This window comes from Typopeltis vanoorti, chromosome 8 (genome assembly GCF_054136105.1).
Source record: "Typopeltis vanoorti isolate ZY-2024b chromosome 8, IOZ_Tvanoo_1.0, whole genome shotgun sequence".
Taxonomy (NCBI): Eukaryota; Metazoa; Arthropoda; class Arachnida; order Uropygi; family Thelyphonidae; genus Typopeltis; species Typopeltis vanoorti.
Genome location: NC_143556.1, coordinates 114243921 through 114260141, shown reverse-complemented (window position 1 = coordinate 114260141; position 16221 = coordinate 114243921). Strand labels below are relative to the sequence as shown.

General features: G+C 36.1%; 1 protein-coding gene across 1 annotated transcript in view; it reads right to left on the bottom strand.

Moving 5' to 3' along the window:
• LOC150104294 (uncharacterized) overlaps positions 1-16221 on the bottom strand; it is a 636238-nt gene that overhangs the window by 153464 nt on the left and 466553 nt on the right. Inside the window, exon 40 of the mRNA XM_090396452.1 lies at positions 10786-11037. Coding sequence (XP_090252578.1) covers positions 10786-11037 — 252 coding nt within the window. The remainder of the gene's footprint in view (positions 1-10785; positions 11038-16221) is intronic.

Here is a 16221-nt window from a genome sequence, read left to right as displayed (position 1 = left end):
TACAGGTAGTGCAAGACCAAGGCAACTCATGGTAAAGGTGGCATAAGCTCTGATCTAATAATATATATATATATATTATTTTCTGATACCTGTTGTTACACCCTGATACCTTAAGAATGTAGAATTCTCAGTTATCATGGTGTAACATGAAGAGCAAATAAAAAAAATAAAAAAAACCTGCATAAAGGCTAATCGCTAATTTAAATGAATTATTTAAAAGAAAAAGGAAATATTCTTGCATCCAATAAAATATATATAAAATAAAGGTGTTTGGTTGAACTAACTAACAAAAGGAAAGAATATATTAATGTTGTAATATGATATAAAAGAGAAAATTTAACTAAATAAGACAGAAAAAGATAAGTCATAAGAGATGGTATGTGAGAGGCTAGAGATTAAAATATTAAATGAATTCATAGAAAAATTTTGGAAAGGGGATTAAGTTAGAGGCTAGCGGAAGAAAAACAACAGACTATCACTCAGGGGCCGATTCCCAGATTGAGACATTATTTGGCTCGCTGACCAAAGGATGTTTGGCAAAAAAAAAAAAAAAAAAAAAAAATGCCACCCTAATTGGTTGGTGAAGTAAAAACAAGTAGGGGGCGGAGAAAAGAAGTTAAAGAGGGTGCCCCGTTAGGAGAGCAAGTATAAAAGGGTTGGACCCCCCCCCCCCGAGGAGGCTTTTTGGTTTTTGTTTTGGTTCTGTTCCCGAGGGGTTCTCTACGAGTTCTGGGGCATAGTTTTCACGCGGTTTTCCTGAGTGGAGATTGGGGTTATATCTCCGTCGTCACAACATGGAAACAAAAGTGAGTGGGATTTCGATTCCGGATTTCCTATGTAGGAAGCGAAGAATGCCATAGAGTCAAAGAAAAGGAAACATATTCTTTGTGTTTCAACTTCAGTGACAACCACGAGAAAGGGAAAGCTGTAAAGATATCGATATCCACGTCGCGAGTTGCACAGCCGTCATATAGATGATTCAAAGTGTGTCCTGAATTACGAAAGTTTAAGACCGTGTAAGCATAGTTCAATTCCAAAAGGAACGTAGGAGTAGCAGATTATCGGAGACGTTATACCAAGCTAGTTCAATCAGAAAAAGGTAAGGGCCCATATGAAAAACTCAAGAAAGAAAGGTACTGTAAAATATATCTAATGTTAACTAAAATTTGTCTGTAATAGGTATCATTATTCTAATACGGAACTGTTGAAGTGACCAAGGAAAATTTATACTAGGACTTTAGTATCTGACGGAATATATTAAAAGTAGGCTGGCTAGTGTTAATGTTATATGAAAAATTAAGCGTCCTGAGAATTTTGCATGTCTATTGTAATGTATAGGAAAGTTAAAATGTCATAGTTGTGTATTAGTGCAGTAAAAGGTTTAGTTAATCTACTTAAGTTTGAATAATTAAATAGTGTGAATTAATCTTATATGTCCATGTCATATGAAGTTATATGTTGAATTGTTATGGCGGCATGATCGTAATACCCTTTATAGGATCATAGCCTTATAACTTGTAATAAGTTAATGTTAGTTTGCAAGTATTTAGTTTAGCATTAAATTGAGTAATAACAAAAATTGAATTGTACCATGTTAAAGTTTTTAATAAACCTTTTGTCCAATGATAAAACAGTTGTCTGAAATTGCTGTCCAATGCACCACTTGAAAAATTACGAACCTAATCACACGGGAAATTAATGTGTTAAGAAACGAGATAAAGTGTCACGACTGCAACATAGTTACACTTTCTGACATATTTTAGTTCTTTCTCCTTGTTTTTGCATATAATATCTTAAACTAAATATCCCAAAAGGGGCAGCATAATACAAATATTAGGGGTACTAAGGGGAGAAATAACTTAAGTATTAGTAAATTTTTTGATGATATATCATGCATAGATAATAGTAGAACATAGATAAAGGGGAAATAACTAGACAGAATAAAAATCATAAAATGGGACACAACACTGTCCATCAGTCACTCACTTATCCAAGCCAATAGTTTATTTTCCAAACCCATGTTCCATGTTGTTCATCTTTTTGTGCAACAGTCTTTCATGCTGTATGCTGTGAAATGCTTTAGCAAAATCCAGCAGTATTACAGTGCTCCCTTTATCCTATTCAATCATAACATCATCATAAAATAAGCGTAAACTGTTCAGACTTGACCTCTCATTTGTAAAATATAGCTTTTTTTTGTTAACTGATTTCTGTATGTGAATTCTAACCAATTTATGAAAACTCTTCACAATCAGTCCAGAGATAATAATAGGTTGATAGCTAGACACATTAGTCTTTGCCTCCCTTGTGTAATGGGATTATCATACATTCTTTCCATTCCCATGGGATTGTTTCTGAGCAAAGACTCAAATCATCGAAACATGTCAAGGGCCTAGCCAGTTTGGCTAGGCCCTTGTTCCATTTCTATAATTTGTATAATATTCCTTTAGCATATGTGCTAATACCCAATATATCTCAATTGATGAATTCTCTGTAACATAGTGCACATCTAGCAATGTGCACTATGTTACACACACACACACCAACTCGACAGATCTTAGCAAAGCAAGCATTTACTATTGCATCTACTTCTCACACAAGGGTACTGTCTGCATTCATTAATGTTATTCTTCCACATTCTTTCTTTCCTTTACTTGCAGCTTAATGATAAAATTTTTTGGGTTGCCTTTAGCTGTGCAGCCAATTTCTTTTCACACTTTTTGTACAATACTCATAACTTTTCTGGCCTTTGCTTTATATATTTCATAACTCCTCTCACTCTTTTTCTCATGATATTCTTTCCACATCACCTACTTCTTCTTATGGATTTTTTTATTAAGCAAGATGTTTAATAAGGTTGCATACACATTTCACTCCCATACTATTTATTCTTCGAACTCTAAGGACATATTCAGATACTACATTATTTAAGCTTCTTTTCAAAGCTTCCCATGCTTTGCTGATATCCTTTCCATTCAGTAACCGATACCATGGTACCAAAGATAATATTCTCCTGAGTTTATTCTAATTTCCAGGTTTATAGTTCAACATGTAACCAGTCCTGACTGGAACATCCATATCACTGGCTACTTCCCAGGTCAGTATATGATCACTGTCAGCAACTGGTGGAAAAATAATAACATCCTTAACTGAGACACCTAGCCCTATCAAATCTAACACTCTTTAAGTTGTTTCACAGCAACTCAATAAATTCTCTATCATTCTCATCATGAGTTTTCTTTGCTACTCTATCAATTTATTTATTCGTATGGAGTTTTCCTCCCTTTTCTCCCCCGTCCCTATTGGGGTGAGTTGAGTCCCCTCATGGGGGTTAAGTATTTATGGCTGTAGATCCGTGTGTGTGTTCATGGGGGCCATGGGGCCAGCTTGCCTGCTTGCGGGATGAAAAACGCCAGATAAACTGGTGGAAAAAACCCTACTGCCCGTGCCCAAGACCAGCTAACTTGGCTATGGCTGAGGAAGATCCTCAAATTCCTCACGTCTTCGACGGGAAATGAACCTGGGACACTCCTTCCCCAGTCATATGGTAGCGAAGCGCACAGCCACTAGGCTAACCGAGTGGACTACCCAATCAATAATTACTCATTTAGTACCCATCAGAATAATTTGACAATGCATTTCTTCATCCCTAGCAAACTGAACCATCAGGTCTAGCAACACTTCACCATGTATTTCATCTTATTAGCTTTTACTGCACACCAGTAAAAGCTAATACTCACTATTAGCCATTATTAAAAGCCATTATTACCATTATTGCTTTCATGACTTTATGGGCTTCTTCCCTAACTGGACTCAGGTCATCTGATATCATTAGTAATACTCCCCTTCCCTTTCTTCTATCTTTCTTAAGAGCACTATACCATTTACACTTGATTACAGTTATCACATCCAACTCTGAAACCGAGGTTGCACTAGGGCCAACAATTTTGTTGGCATTAGTGAAACTGCTGTCAGACATAACATTATTACTTCTTCACTCTTCATATACAGGAAGGTCTCATCAAAAATATAAAACAACAAAATAAAAGACAAACACAGCATGTGGGAAGCATCTGCAATTGCCTTTTATTTTATATTCTATGACATTGTGGGGAGAGATTACAAAACAGTTTGTTTACATTTTAGTCCACCATGGATTACATTTAGAACTGCTAAAAAAGTGCAGTTTTACTAATATTAATATTTAAAGAATAAATTTAAAATGTCATCTAAATTAGCCACTGTAGCGCAATTGTAAGAATAGCGGAACACTACACCTTTCGACTGGAAAAGACCTGGGTTCGATCCTCGTTGTGATGAGGGAAATCTTAATATGGGCTTTTTCAGTTGAAGGTGAGTTAGCCGATCTCATATGGTGGTAGCAGGGTTTATCATCCTGTGTACAGACAAATCGGCCTTCAGAACACATGCAATTTACAGACAAAAAATGCTGTTGTTGGTGATGATGGGTGATAGATGGCATTGATGGTAATAGTGTCGTACTTGGAGAATTAAGTAGTAGTAGTGGAGAGGACGAGATGTATTTAATGAAGTAGAGTAGTGTGCCCTCCGACGATGAGTCCTTGGACTCCCTGGAGGTGTCATGTAATAATAATAATAATAATAATAATAATAATAATAATAAAATGTAGAGCCAATTCAATGTCCTTGTCAACTAAAATAAGTAGAAAATCACCAATGAGGAAAAATTGGAAGAGATCTGATGCATTGAGTCATGTGAGCATCATTCTAAGCATGTAAAGAATTAAAATTAATGCCTACTACAGTTTCAACAACAGTAACCGATGCAGATAAGATAAAGCATTCACATGCAGGAATGCAAAAGTGTCAAGAGCATCACCTTCAAGGAGTGAAGTAATGGAAAAAAATGAAAAAATTATTAGTGCTGTGAGTTGATGATATAAATCAAAACAACACTCCTTTGACTCTAGCAGTAATCATTGATAAGGAAAAGTCCTTGTTTAATGAAATAAATGAAGAAATTGGTGGAAAAGAGTTATTTATGACAAGCAGGGGTTGGATTTTCCAATTCAAAATTTGGACAAAAATTTACAATATTAAACTTTCTGGTAAAGCAGCTGGTGCTAATGTTTCTGTAGCAATGAGTATCCAACTGAATTCTAGAAAATAAAGGATAAAGGTGGCTACATCACTGACTTGGTTTTTAATGTGGTTTTTAACCAGGACCATACTGGAATATCCATCCTCCCAGAAGACTATATACCTGGACAAGCCTTGGGGACATCTATAGAAACCAAATTGACTATATAATAATAAGCAAAAGATTCCAAAATGCAATAACACAAACAAAAACATATCCTGGAGTAGACATAGGATCGGACCACAACCCAGTGAGTGCAAAAATCAAAATAAAACTAAAGATACCAAGCCAACCATTCATAAGGGAAACTTATAATTCAGACTCACTTAACAACCAAGAAGTTAAAGACTGCTTTATAAAAGAATTCACAAAATCCCTTAACAAGTCTGACACCTCACACAGAAAATACACAACTCACACAGAAAATAGAACGCCAATTGATGAAATTAACATGAACTGGCAAACATTCAAGAATAGCATCAATGAAGCAGCCAAAAATACACTCCCCCAATTAAAAAGGAAAAGGAATACACCTTGGATGAATGAAAAAATACTGACGTTGATGGAACAAAGAAAAAGTTAAAGAACAAACCTGAATATAAAAGCATGAATAAAGAAATAAAAAAAGAATGCAGGAAAGCCAAAGAGGAATGGATTAAATATAAATGTATAGATATAGAAAACCTTGATAGAAAACACAGAAGCAGAGAAATTCATGAAAATATCAGAGAAATGGCAAGCAGGACAAATACAGCAAACCATGCAAGTGTCATTAGAGACCATATTCTAATGGATAAAAAAGAAATCATGGAAAGATGGATTGAATACACAAGAAAATTATATGAACAACAAAGAAATGATATTCCTGAACAGACTGATTTAGAAGGACCATTCATTTTACTCTGTGAAGTTGAAAATGCCATCAGAAAACTAAAACCACATAAAGCTGCAGGAATAGATAACATCTTGGCAGAATGGTTGAGGGCTCTCGATGAAATTTCTAACAAAATTATGTAATAAAATATACGACACTGGATTTCTACCCAAAGATATTAATCACTCAATTTTTGTTCCAATTCCCAAAAAAACAAAAGCTACAAGATGTGAAGAGTTCAGGAAATCAGCCTCGTCAGTCAAGTATTAAACGTCATCCTATACATTATTCTTGAAAGAAATAAAAGATACACAAAGTGGCTTCAAGGAAAATGTAGGTACAAGAGAAGGTATTTTCAACGTCAGAACCATCATAGAAAGATATCTAGAAAAACAAAAAGATGTGTACCTCTGCTTCATAGATTACAAAAAGGCATTCGACAATGTCCAATATGAACAATTAATTGAAATCCTTTCAAAAATAGGCATGGATGGAAAAGACATTAGGCTATTAACTAATCTTTACTGGGAACAGATTGCATCTTTGAGAATAAATAGAGAGACCTCAGAAGACCAGTTCAGAAAGGTGTGAGACAAGGATGTGTCTTTTCTCCGATTCTCTTTAACCTAAACACAAAAGAAATATTTAATAAAATTAGTAACCTCAAAGGAATCACTATAGGGGAGAGAAATATTAATAACCTAAGATATGCAGATGATACGGTTCTTCTAGCTGAAAACAAATACGACATCAAAACTTTTATAGATGAAACCCTCAAGTATAGCGAACAGTATGGCCACAATTTCAACTTTAAAAAGACAAAAATCATGATAATTTCAAGAGAAAAGAAAATACCCAAAATATGCATTGATATAGAAGGAAATAAATTAGAACAGGTGCAAAAATACATATACCCTGGACACTAAATCACAGAGAATGGCAGGACAGAAGATGAAATTAGAAAAAGGATTGAAATCGCAAGGTCAACTTTCAACAGTATGAAAAATCTATTAATATCTAGAGAATTAAATCTGAAAACAATACTAAGAATCTCTAAATGCTACATATGGTCTACATTATTATATGGAGTAGAGACATGGACACTCTCCAATCTGAGTGTGTAAAAACTGGAGGCCTTTGAAATGTGGATGCTGCGAAGAATTATGAGAATATCATGGAAAGAAAAAAAGACAAATGAAGAGGTACTAGAGATGGCAGGCATCACAGGAGCCTGATGAAAGAAATTAAAAAGAGAAAAGTCAGATATTTTGGACATATTCTGAGACATAACTGCCTACAAAGGACACTTATCGAAAGAACTGTTGAGGGAAAGAGAAAGACAAAGACTGGAGTGGATGAAAAATATAGAAGACTGAACCTATCTCTCATATGAGTAATGCAGCAGAGAGGCGCAGAATAGGACATGGTGGAGACACACGGTAGTAAATCTCCTGGAGGGAGAAGACACCTGACAAGACAGGATACTGGAACAATATTCCCTACTGGGAATTTTTTTCCAGTATAGTCCTAGTTTTAAGGCTATTATGGCTGCAAATGACCAATTTTCATAATGAAAGTCACAACAGTTTTTGTACTGATGGAACCAATCTCATTTAAATGCATTATAATTTTACCTTAATTTACAAATGATTATGACAAATTTAGTTTAATCCTTTATCCAAATGTAAGCAAACAAAGTTTGTGCCTGAAGTATCTTCAGGACTGAAGCAACTTGTTGTAAAGGTGGACCAAGCTCTCATCACTTGTCTTAGTATCTCCCATAATGAAAAGCACAGCTCTTATCTCTCAAACACATCTCCTTGAGAGATGTGCTTTGCATTGAAAAAAAAAAACTTCCAAAATCTTACAAATGATTAACTTTATGAGAAGTGGACTGGGAACCTAATCCCTATGTAAAATGAGGCCTTCCTGTACTTACATCTGCAGTCATTTGGGCAACTATCTCCTTTATGCTCCCAGATACACTCAAAATATCTGAAAGGGTGCTTAAGGGTCAAAGCTGTATAACTGAGAGGAGACCTCCACATAGCCTTTAAAGGAATGCGGAGAACCGACCAAGGCTTCTGACCTAATGTCCAATCCTCACCTTCTCGTGGTGCACCCTGTTGGGTATCTACTTGGATACTGAAAGAACGAGGATGGGCTGGCAATTTGGGATTTAGCCGACCAAATTGTATTCTTATTGGTTAAACCAAAATAAAAAATCATGGTACAACATGACAAAATTTCATGCCGGCTGGGGCGTCGCCCGGTTAGGAAGGTCGACGTAATGACCTCTATAATCAAGTTCAAATTTAATTATCACTACCATATTACTTTTTTTTTTATAGTCTAACTGACTTACCTTTTTATTATTATTCACTGATAACTCATGTTTCTCTGCTTTCTTTAACTCCCTGGTTAATTTTTGAATAATTCCTTTTAATCTGCGTGTGAATGGTGAACATCGAACGGGGAATCGGTCACTTACCGTCAGAGATAGCTAACAATATCAGACTCGACATAGCCAACATCCTCGCGCATTCATCGCTGCCAAAAAGTAATTTATCATATGCCCAACGCACGGCTCTCCTGAAACTACGTAAAGAAAAAAGTATCATCATCACCAGAGCGGATAAGGGTAATGCCACAGTCGTTCTTAATACCAGGGAATACAATCGTAAAATGAACCTTATCCTCCACGATCGCGCTACCTACATCCCGCTAGAACAGGACCCCACAAAAACACAAGTTAAGAAACTAAAAATCTTACTCAAAAAAGTATCTTCCTGGCTCCCTGACGTCACGAAAAAACTTAAACCTTTCCACTCCCATCCCCCCCGAATATACGGTTTACCAAAAATCCACAAACCCAATTCCCCACTCAGGCCTATAGTAGATGCCACCAATGCATCTTGCTATAGACTATCTAAACAGCTGGCCAACTCTCTGATCCCCCCCTCACTGGAAGGTCCCCTTCCTATATAAATAACTCGACCCACTTTAAAGCCCTCACAGAAAATTTAACCTTGAATAATACAGACATATTGGTAAGCTTTGATATCTCCTCTTTGTTTACCAATATTCCCTTAATTGACACCTTATCTCTCTTAGAAAACGTTTTTCCCTCTGACATCTTAGATCTCTTTTCCTTTGCCTTTAACTCTGGGTATTTCTCTTGGAACAACAAAATCTACAAGCAGATAGAGGGAACTGCCATGGGTTCCCCCATCTCACCCCCCCCCCCCTTGCCAATTTCTATATGGAAGATTTCTAAAAATGAGCCATAGACTCAGCCCCACTCAAACCTTCTATCTGGCTAAGATATGTAGATGATGTGTTCTCTATTTGGCCTCATGGCCCAGACACGTTAGACTCCTTCCTCAGTCATCTCAATAGTCTACATCCAAGAATCCAGTTCACTATGGAAAAGGAAAAGAACAATTGTTTACCCTTCCTAGACACCTTAGTCACACGCCTGCCTAATGATACACTTACCTTCACTGCATACAGAAAACCCACACACACAGGCAGACACATTCACAAACTCTCCCACCACCACCCCTCTCAACAATATGGCATTATTAAAACTCTTACCAAGAGAGCCCACAATCTTTGTTCCAGTGGAACCGCCCTCACTACTGAGCTTAACCACATACACAGCACTTTCCTCTCCAATGGCTACAGCGATCACAGTATCAAAAAACTAATCAACTCCTCCCCCATTCCCCGTCCTCGTCAACAAGATTTTAAAAATGCCATCACCATACCCTACATCCGTGGCACATCCGAAAAAATAGCCAAGATACTAAAAAAGTATAACCTACACACAGCATATAAGCCCTACTGCAAACTTGCTACCCTTATCCGTTCTACGAAAGATCAGCCCCCTCCTCTCTCTCTGCCTGGAGTTTACAAAGTACCCTGTTCCTGTAAGCTTGCGTACTTTGGACAGACAGGTAGATCAGCATCCATCCGCCTGGAGGAACACAAGTCGTACATCGTTAAATACAACTATGGCCATTCAGGCTTGGCTGACCATGTTTTGGACACCACCCACAGAGTATCATGGAAGAAAACCACCATGCTCCACCACAGCAAATTCAAGAAAGAGAGACTTTTCTTAGAAGCAGCAGCAGCTCTCAAAAACCAACCAAATCTCAATAAATATGGTTGCATTAAGCTTCCGAAGATTTGGGAAACACTAATCACCAGAGTTCCCACCTTACATTCCAGGCCACCTACTACTGCCCTTAGAGGGCGCTCTACCTAGATAGGACTTTAGTGTCACCTACGTGGTTGGGCTTAGTATTGTTTGTTATTTGTGTATATGTTACATTAATTGTTTTGTAATCCCGTAGATGTCCTAGTGACTAGGACGAAATATAGGAAGTATTAAATTCTATTTTAATTCTTTTTGAGTGTTGTAAAAAATCCATTAAGCCTCCAACATGATGACCTTTTAATCTGGAAATTTCATATATTAATTTTTCTTCATTCATGCCATCAATATAAAGGTTGTTTCCATTTGCACGTTATAATAATCCTTAACTTTTTACACTGCTCTATCTTTCTGCTGGGTTTTTGGTGTCATTTTCAAAAACTATCTTAATTTAACAATGTGTGCGTTAAAATATATTAGCAATTTATAAAATACAATAAAATCAGTAAAACCACAATAACATAGTAAAGATACACTAACTAATATAAAAAAAAAAACACTCAGTATATCAGGAATTTGATTATGGTGATGATAAATAATAAAATATAGACATTTGATGATACTTACAACTTTGCAAGGCTTCCTTCTGCCACATAACCAGATACAGATCCTGCCAAAGCTGTATCCATGACAAGGATAATAGTGCCTTCAATACCATCCCACATCAAAACAATATGATGCCACTGACCATCATTAATTGGTATATTGTTTAAATAACGCAAGAATAATGTATTAGTCCAGTTTGGAAAAAGAGACACTAAAACTCCTGTATCATCTGCCTGGATCAAAATTTTTTTTCCAAGTGGTAAATGAGGAGATCTAATAAATAAGACATTTTGAACAGATATTTAGTTAATAACACTGGAAAAAAAATTTATATAAAAATACCATAAATACTTATAATGATAAGAAATTACATATTCAATTAATCTTAAACAGAATAATTTTTAAACAGAACAAGATTTATTCTTACTTAAATATAAAGAGCCAACAGACTTCATTTTGGCAATATAAACATTATTTAAAATAAGGGGATATTAAATCCCACATTGTTTTAAAACCGAATAAGAAACTCAAAGATCAGAATCAGAGTTTCATGCCGAATATAGTAAACTATAAAAGTATCGGCGATTACTAGTGTGAGCTAATGCAAGTAGTCCTAGTATGTAGCACAAACTCGGGCAATATGCAGCAAAGGTGGTAAAGTTCTGATCGCTATTCTTGGTATTTTCCATAATGATAAAACAAATGTTGATGTTCATCATGGACATTCTTGATGTTCATGATGAAAAGATATGTTCAGAACTTAAATATCAGGGAGTGATGGCTGTGAGGCACATCCTGATAAGTCCAGGATGTGCCTCACATCCAGAAAATGTCCAGGTTACCATCCTGGTTCTGACCAGGAATATCATCCTTACTTTTGATACATTTAAGCCTCGAGCATCTCTAAAAGCAGGGTATCTTATCTCCACAGTGCAGTTAGATTGTACATCCCTAATCCACTAAGATTTCTGACATTTGAAGCATCATCGCTGTTCGCTTGAGGTCAAGTGACTGTACTGTTTAGACAGCAGACTCTAAACAAATGTGCCACTGCAACTTGCTGACGTCAGCATCAGTTAGCTCACATGGCACAGGCTAAAAATAACTAATGTATTAAGTTGGGATGGGTCAGAGTAGATGGAGTAGAGAAATTGGCAAAATTAATAAATAAAATAAGTGAACGTGCTTAAAATGTTCTTGACATTTTCTGTGCTGTCTACTTTCTTAGCATAAGAGGATCTCAGAATAGGTGTAGTGGTGGCTAACTTCCTTTTTGCATCTTAATAGATTTTAATTTTTTGTATTTCTTTTTCATCTTTCCACTTCTCACATGCACAGAAGTGAGCAGGCAGATCTCCCTGACAGTTGACACATTTAGTTTTCTTTGCAGAGCAGGATTTGTTATCATGCTCTTTACTACTACATCAGGCACAAGTGATGGAAACTGGCCATCCATACTTCCCAAAATCAGTTGATAGGTAAACCCTCAATCTCCAGAAAACTGGACAAGTCCACAAAGCCAAAACCATAGTAAAATTTTTACAATGGAACTGTTGTTGGCTTCACCAGAATATAAATGATATCAAGATTTTACTGCAGAAACACAAACTTTTCTGTTTCTATCTACAGGAAACATATGCAAGATCCAATGAGGATCCTACCTTAAGGAATTTCAGTACTGTATATGCAAGGACAAAACTGGAGGTGGTCCTGCTCATGAAGGAGTGACTATCATAGTGGGCAGTCATACTTCTTTCCATCATGTCAAGCTTAATACTGCTCTGGAAGTATTTCTTATTCAGGATTCCTTATTACAGTATGTTCAATTTATTTACCACTGAGTGGTCAGTTAAATGAAATCCATCTTGATAACTTTATCATGCAACTGCCTGAATCCATACTTCTTATGAGTAACTTTAATGGGCACAACACCCTGTGGGGTAGTGCGAACACAAATGGATGATTTTGTATCATTGACTGAATATTTGAAAATAACAACCTCTCTCCTTTGAATAATAGATTCAATTACTTTTTTCTACATGCTTACCCAATCATATTCTGCAATTGATCTTACAATCTGCTCTCCTGCCATTTTTCCACTGCTCACATGGAATGTCGAAGAAAACATCTACGGAAGTGATCATTTTTCTGTTATTTGCACAATGTTTTCACAAAATGATGTTCTACTACAATGGATGCCTATATGGAAAAGGCTGACTGGAATACTTGTTGATACAGTCAGCCAAACACCTATCAATGAAGCATGTAACAGACCACATTGTCTAGGTAGCAACAGTCTCAATTCAAAAAATGTCACGATGATTTCCGCTCTGTCCAAAGACTTGGTGGAACCCAGAATGCAAGGCAGAAAAAAAAAAGATCATGGGGTATATTTCATATATACCCCAGCAGATTAAATTCAATAGCTTTTAAGCATGCTCAGGGCAAAAACACATTATGTGAGATGTCAGTCAAAAAAATCTTGGATCACCTCATCAATTAATTAAACAACCAGTGCAAAAATTGTATGAGATATAATTAGGAAAATGAAAGGTAGATACAGAACATACCATTTGTATACCTTAGACAATAACGGATATGTTCTTGCAGATCCCAAAGTTATTGCAGGCACTACTGCAGGAAAGTGTGAAAACCCGACTACATGTCGAGTTTTCACACTGGAAATCAAGATATTCTGTTATTTGATTCTGTCAAAAGCCTTCTTTAAGTCAACAAAAGACATAAATATTGGAATGTTATATTCTATTGCTTTTCTACAATTTGCATTATAACAAATATAGAGTTAGTACATGACTTTCCTTTATGGATTCCTTGTTGTTCATTATTATAATTTTGTCTTGATTCTAATTCCTCTTTAATAATTATTGTACATATTTTTAGGGTAGTGCTTGATAAGTTTATTCCTCATTAGCTTTCAGGTTTAGATTTTGTTCACTTTTTAAATATTGGTATTGCAATGTTCATTCTCCATTCATTGGGAATCTGTCTTGTCTTTTAAGACTAAAGAGATTCCCAATTTTAAGACTAGACAGACTCCCAGAATATCTCCTTGTTCTACCCACCCCCTCTCTGATTCTCTGAAAGCAGAAGGTTAATGCATTAACCTGATAACAACCCTTTGTCAACTTAAATGTCTCAATCATATCCCCCCTCTATTCCTACTACTCACAAGGCATTGCAGATATGTTTATGAAAGATATGTTTAATTAAATTTCTCATGAATTTGGTCATTTCTCTGCCTCCATATTTTAGTATTTCATTATAGATTCTAGCCTGATTTCCCATTTTTCAATTTTGAGATGAATGATTCTATTAGTATTTCAACTTCATCTGTGAAGCTGAAATAACTTCACAGATTAAGTTATATCAATTTTATTATTTTAACGGCTATTTTGCCTGCTTTTATTTAGGAGTGCCCCTTTTTAATGTCATTGGCTTTTTACTCAAGAATTCTTAGGGCATTGCAGATGTAGTTTTAGAGACAAATATATGTAGCATAATAGAAGAAAATTCGCACATACCTTTCCTTTGATGTTGTCGCCTGTCTTCTTTCTGCGGTGTGCATACTTCTGTTATGGTGTTGAAAGGGGAGTGGGGAGGGGGGATTGGCAATGTGGGAGAGTTAATTTGAAAAACCCAGGTTTTTTTTTTATATAATATATACATATATACTCCAATGCACAGAATATCGTCCACATATCTGCCATAAAAGATGATGCTTGGGGAATTGGAGTAGGAAAAATTCTGTGTGTGTTAGGAATAATTCTGCTAGTTGTCCAGTGACGTTTTGGCCCAAGGGGAGTCCGAAAATTTGAATATACATGTTGTTGTTGTTGAATTTGAAGAAGCTTGCCGAGATTATTAGCTTGATTAAGTTTATAATATAATTAGGTGTTCATTTTGTTCGAGAGTGTAGGGTGAGGTCTTCTGTGAGTAGCATATGTACGATGTCTAATGTTCTGGGAACGTCCACATTAGTGTATAATGAAGCATCATCCAGCGAAGTGAGGATGTCATCTTGGGATAGGAAAAAGATCGTCCGTATTTTGTATCACAGAGTTTGACGTTGTAATTAATGGTTTTAGTAGTTTTGCTACAAATTTCAATAAAGGTGCTGTGGTGGTGTTTTTGTAGGAGACTATTGGCCGTATCGGGTAACTGTCTTTGTGGGTTTTGATTTGTTCGAACATACAAGGGGTGCATGTGGTGCGGGATGTTGTTTTCATTGTGGTTTTGTCTATCTTGTTTTGAATTTTTAGGGCGTGTAGGGTGTTGTTGATTTGTTTTATGAGGTCGGGATTGGGGTCAATTTGAATTTTTTGGTAGATGTGTTTAAGTTTGAGTAATGTTGGGTTTTATTATTATTTTACTATTTATGATGTTGTTGATTTTGTGGAATATTGTTTGTTTGTTAGGGTCATTCTCAAGTTTTGCTTGGATTTCGATAATGATGTTTTTGTTTTGTATGTATTTTGGGGATACAGCAAAGTTTAATCCTTTGTTCAGGATGGTGATTTCGTCGGGTGTGAGGTTGTGATGCGATAGATTGATGATGGAATTGTTTTGTGTGGGTTGCGGGGTGGTAATATCCAAAGGATTGGAAGCTGCATATTTGTTGTATTGGGTGTCAGTTAGCGCATACCTTTTTTTTGCGTGTCGAGCTCCTATTAATTATGTGTAGTTGTTGATGTGCTGTTGGGTACTTTCCAAAAAACTGCCCATTTGTTTGGTGTCAGTAAGGTTTTCAATCTGTTTTTCGTTTTGTGAACATACGAATATGCTTGATGATTCTTTTTACATCTGTCATTTATAGTGGACGTTCCCAGAACATTAGACATCGTACATATGCTACTCACAGAATACTACACTCTTGAACAAAATTAACACCTAATGATATAATAAACTTAATCAAGCTAATAATCTCAAACTTCTTCAAGTTCAACAACAACATGTATATTCAAATTTTCGCACTCCCCATGGGCCAAAACATCAGAGGACAACTAGCAGAATTATTTCTTGCACACATAGAATCTCTCCTACTCCCCCCCCCCCCCCCCCCCGGCATCACCTTTTATGCCAGATATGTGGACGATGTTCTGTGCATTGGAGAACAAACACACATCACCACCCTACAAGCATCCCTTAACAGTTACAGCAACAAACTAAAATTCAAAATAGAAACCGAACAGAACAAACCATCAATTTCTTAAACTTGACATTAATCAGAATAAATAACAAAATAGCCATGAAAATATACCACAAACCCATGCATATTGGTAACTACATAAATTTCTACTCATAGCATCCATTTTCTGTTAAAAAATCGGTCATCCTATCACAATTCATAAATACAAGTTTTCAACTAACCATAATTATCTCAACAACACAGATTTTTAAAAATCGCAACTATCCCACACAACTAATAAATTATGCAAA